At 35.8% G+C, this 5,355-nt stretch overlaps 1 protein-coding gene across 2 annotated transcripts; it reads left to right on the top strand.

The window, feature by feature from the left end:
- On the top strand, nt 922-5,355 carry LOC107628735 (transcription initiation factor TFIID subunit 15). 2 transcript variants are annotated; one of them, XM_021118051.1, is made up of 8 exons: nt 922-1,119; nt 1,347-1,516; nt 1,904-2,252; nt 2,284-2,482; nt 3,587-3,670; nt 3,978-4,056; nt 4,136-4,262; nt 4,734-4,859. In XM_021118051.1, exons 2-8 carry the CDS (start codon nt 1,397-1,399, stop codon nt 4,748-4,750), a joined length of 975 nt encoding a protein of 324 aa, XP_020973710.1. In that variant the 5' UTR covers nt 922-1,119; nt 1,347-1,396; the 3' UTR covers nt 4,751-4,859. The 2 variants fall into 2 exon arrangements, with proteins under 2 accessions (XP_020973710.1, XP_016186803.1); XM_016331317.2 differs by having other exon boundaries at nt 925-1,119; nt 4,821-5,355.

Genomic DNA, 5,355 nt, shown 5'->3' on the forward strand with positions numbered 1-5,355 from the left:
AAAATATTTTTCTCTAAAATATTTTTTTAAAAATATTTTTCTCTATGCAAAAATTTCTAAGTTTATGTTGAAAATATTTTATTATTAACATCCATTGCTTCTCAAACCTGCAGATTTTTTATCATTGTTCTCTGCTTCTCTTTCTTTCTGAGTTAATTGTGTCGCAATTATTATGTAATTTCTGTTCATTTATGAGTTAATTGTGACGTAATTATTATATAATTTTGATTTATTTTTGAGTGAATTGAGGTGTATTTAGACACGTTGTCTTACACAATTTAAAGTTTTTTCTCCTTACCTTATACTGCAATAACAACGATTATAACAGCAACAAAAGAATAATGATAAAAAGAAAACACGTGAAGAAAGAGAAGGAGAAAAAAAAGAACAACAACGATAATGTAGTCATATAATTATATTCTTTTTAATAAGAATAATTTTGTTGGTGTTGAATCCATTTAATTAGATTTAGATGACCATGATATTGTTTGAATAGGTAGCAAGTATGAGAAAAATGTAAGTTGCTCTAAACTGTGTAAGGAAATTAAGAAAAGAAATATTTTTTTTATCAATCAACCATATTAAATTTCTTTTACTCATTTTTCTATAAAATATTTATAGAGTATAATTTATTATTGGGCATTTGTCTTGTCATAAATTATTTTTAATATGGAAAGAGAGATGGTGTTTTGGTTGAATATTGATATTTGAAGTGTATTACAGTAGTATGGACAAATCATTCAACACGCCCCCACGTGTTGCAACACGCCCCCCACGTGTTGGCTTCCCACCCAAAAAATCCACCCATCTGTAATTACACCAAATACTCCTATTTTTAACAAAAACACCAATATTTTTTCCATACAAAAAAAATTAGCCTTGTCTTGTTGTTACTAATTAAAAAAATATAAGAAAAGAGGGTAGAAAAGAAATAAAAAAAGAAAGAAAGAAAGAAAGTAAGAAGGATTGGCATTTGAGTTTTGAGGCGGAGTGAGGAGAACAGAGAAGTAGTGTGGCTGCAAGAGGAGGAGGAGAAGAAGAAGAAGAAGACAACCCTGACAGCACAAACTCACAGATCTATTGCTTTCTGCTTCCGTCAATTCGTTCATCCAGTTCCGCGTAACTTCTCAATTTCCATTTGCCCTTTTTTAAAATCTTACTCCGCAATAATTTCGTTTTCCTGAGGCCAAAACGCAAGCTTCAATCGTCATTTCCAATTGATGTATTCAATATTTCGATACTTTAGACTTGTGCACTCTGCGATTTTCAACTGATGAAGCTTCTTTAGTGTTATTTCAAGATTTATTTATTTAATTAATTTGCGTGTGCGTGTGTGGTTTTGTTAGGGCTCTGTCGTGGTTCACTGTTGGTTCTGTTTCATGAAATTGAAACCCTAATGGCAAGCCATCAAGGGAAAGTTCCTCCTTCGAATGGGTCTGTGTATGTATGCAACTTGCCTTTTGGCACTGACGAAACCATGTTGGCTGAGTATTTTGGCACCATTGGTTTGATCAAGGTATGGATTCGATGCACCTATACTTCAAAATTCGTACTATCTTATTGTTTTGATTTCATTATTATTATTATTATTATTATTATTATTATTATTATTATTATTATTATTATTATGAAAAAAAACAGAAATTTGCCTTTTCTTTTGTTAATACATAATATTGATGTCATATTGTTAATGTATTTGTATGTAAAATGATGTTATTTTAATCTGTGCAAAGCAAGGTTTTATTTGGGGTTTATATATATGAATATGAAGACTGAAGCACACAATAATTTGGAGTTTTTGATGAATTGATTGATGTTTATTGCATTTCTGCCCCCCTTCTATATCCTTTGCACGATATTCTCCTTCTGAACAATCGGTCCTATTTCATCTGATGTTTTGCAGAAAGATAAACGGACCGGGAGGCCTAAAATATGGTTATATCGAGACAAAGAGACTAATGAACCAAAGGGAGATGCCACTGTAACATATGAAGATCCACATGCAGCTGTAGCTGCTGTTGAATGGTTTAACAACAAGGATTTTCATGGTAGTACAATTGGAGTTTTTATAGCTGAGTCAAAAAACAAAGACGAGCAAGCCTATAATTCAGTGGCAGAACCGGCTGTTGCTGGTAATGTTGGTGGGCTAGAGGAAACTACTAGAGATGTTAATGGGGGTAGTGGAAGAGGTAGAGGTCAAATTGATTCTTCTGGCAAGGCTTGGCAACAAGAGGGCGATTGGTTGTGTCCGAAAGTGTGGAGAGAATAACCATTTTTCTTCTCATATCAGTTGCTCCAATGTAAATTTTGCTTTTCGTGGTGCTTGCAATCGCTGTGGAAGTGCTCGTCCAGTTGGTGCTGCTGGTGTTGCTGGGGGTGGTGGCCGTGGCAAGGGACGTGCCAGTCAAGGTCAAGAGTCAGGGGGTGTTGGCCGTCCAGTTACCGGGGGACTCTTTGGGCCGAATGACTGGCCTTGTCCAATGTATGATTTATACACATTGCTCTCACATTCTCTTTCTTTTTTGTCTAATTCCTCTATAACCAGTTTTCATTCAGAATTTCTCTTTTAAATTCAATTTTATTAGGAGTAATAATTTGTAGAGTTTCATTAAGTACAAAACATGCTGATTACTTGCTTAGCTACATACGTTCATCAATTTATTACATGTTTTCTTATAATGGTTAGGAAGTAGCTTAGGCAAACTTTTTAAACAGGGTAGATTGGTACATGATTGTGAGATATATGTTCATATGTATGGTACATAACCTAACCTGTATATGTGCATAAAGATGACCGAAACAGGTGTTACTGCTTCCCTTATTTGGTGCCGATTCATTGTAAATGCTTTTGCACTTAATAAGTTTAGCGTCATGATATTTGCCAATTTTAATGAGAAAGTTTAGATGCCACCTTATGTATAGGATCCATATTGCAGTGCATTTTGTCTTAAATATCAATTTTGGCATATCCCAATCTAGTCTTAGCATCCCATGACAAATAGCCCCTGCTATTCCAGTTATCTGTAACTTGTATAGGAAAGAACAATTGTGTGACTGAATGTAAATCTGGATGCCTTTCCAAATTCAATTGAGGTCAGTTGGTTCTGTCACAACTTTGTGTTTAGCTATAGATGATAGGATGATACACTAAAATTGACCTCCGGTTTTATTCGAAAAAATACCAGTGAGGTAAGCAGTTATTCCTTTGACTCGTGTGTTATCCTTTTTTATTGATGGTTATGTGGCCCTATTTTCTAATTGTCATCTGTCCTTACGGGACAGTTGATTTTACATTTTCGCTGCATTTTTATTCCAGTTGTTACAATATAGGTGGCATTGTTGCTAACTATTGGCGGCACTTGGGAGATTATGCATGTTGGTTATGATCTGTGGTGATTTCTATCATCACCTGTTGTCTTTGTTATTCACAAAATTTATTCATTCACATGTATTTTGTTATTTTACACATTGCCTGTGGTAGTTATCCCTAACACTCAAACTTGGACACAAACGTGTCCCTGTAGTTCTTTTTTCAAATATTAATTCAGTGTAATGATTTCTGTTTCTTGTGCTCTTTTTCCTTTAGGTGTGGTAACATCAATTGGGCGAAGCGGACTAAATGCAATATTTGCAATACAAATAAGCCTGGCCATAATGAGGGTGGTGTAAGGTAGTGTATCCAATATATTCTCTTTCTCTGGTGATAGGAGATATAAGACTCTGTGATTAGTTTGCACTGACAATTTATAGGAAAACGAAGTTTCAGTTATTGATTCAGTTTTTTCTTTGTTAGTCCTGTTTATTTTGATTAGAAATTTCAAAATATCATATTTGCCATATCATACTTCTTCCCGTCATTTTAATTATGATGTTGCATTAAATGTCCACCTTACTGTTCATCTCGTTACACTTCATTTATTATGAAACCGTCAGAATGACTATGCTAACTTATGGATTGTTTTCTCTAACCTAAACAGAGGAGGGCGAGGTGGAGGTTACAAAGAGCTGGATGAAGAAGAAATTGAGGAAACTAGACGTCGTAGGCGGGAGGCTGAAGTAAGATTGATTAAAAGTTAGATTCATACAAGTTATGGATGTTACCCTGGTTTTTACGATCTTGCTTGTTTAATGTCAGGATGATGGGGAGTTGTATGATGAATTTGGAAATCTTAAGAAGAAATTCCGTGCTAAAACACAGCAGGCTGAAGCTGCAAGAGTGCTTCCTGGTTCAGGGCGTGCTGGGTGGGAGGTTGAGGACCTAGGTATTCATATACATTCATGATCACATATCTTTTATATTTCCTCTTGATATTTCAGTTTCATTTTCCCTTTTTAGCAGCCTTGTTTCTCAGACTTTATGTCAACTGTTGTTTGTCATTATATCTGATTTTCCTTTCAATCCATGCATAGGACTAAATTTAAAGTGGTTTTTGGTAATCTTGCTGTACATATACCAGTTAACTGTTGGACTCTACTTCCAAAGTCCTACATAAAACTAAATAAAAGTGGTTGTTAAGGCGCAATGGCGTTGTTTGATCCATAAAGCCAACCCCGCCTAGTGGGATAAGGCTTTGTTATTGTTGTTGTTAGTTTTGGAGCATATTGCAAGGACTTACGGAGGATTGCCTTGTTAACTTGGCTCTCATTGTTAAGTCCTGTGAGGATATTTAGAGCTCTTAGTTTCAAGTTAGAATACCTAATTCATCAAAAGAGAGCTAAGTTATTTGACGCAGTGACTGGTGATCATTGACGAGTTCAAATGAAGTTATGAATTGGTTCGGATGGCATTAACCAAGTGACGATGTAAATACCAATGGCAGGGATTGACAGGGATTCCAGAGAAAGAAGTAGAGACAGGGTGAGAGATCGTAATGATGGGGAGAGCAGGAACAGAGATCGAAATGAAAAAGAGAGGCCAAGCAGTCGGATCAGAGAGAGGGACAGGGGAAGGGATCGTGACTGGGATTATGATGATCGAGATAGAGATTATGGCCGTGATCGAGACCGGGACCGGGACCGGGACCGGGGTAGGCATCGTCACTAAACTTAGATGTAGAAGGGCATTTTTATGGATTGGCTATTATGATGAACTTGTGTTGGGTCTTTTTGTGCAAGGATTCCAATTGCTTTGAATCATATCCTTTCATGTGGGGATTTACATCATTTCATCTGATGAACGCCCATTTTACTTGGCATGTAGCTTTTGTAGAAACTTCGATATATTTTTTATGTGATTAGTTGTTACTTGCAAGGACAACATATCTGTCTGAGAATGTTCGCCTTCGGCTTGCATGAATTTTGAGTGTCATTAACGCCCATTTTACTTGGCATTTAGCATTTGTAGAATCTTTGATT

The sequence above is a fragment of the Arachis ipaensis genome, chromosome B03, assembly GCF_000816755.2.
Source record: "Arachis ipaensis cultivar K30076 chromosome B03, Araip1.1, whole genome shotgun sequence".
Classification (NCBI taxonomy): domain Eukaryota; kingdom Viridiplantae; phylum Streptophyta; class Magnoliopsida; order Fabales; family Fabaceae; genus Arachis; species Arachis ipaensis.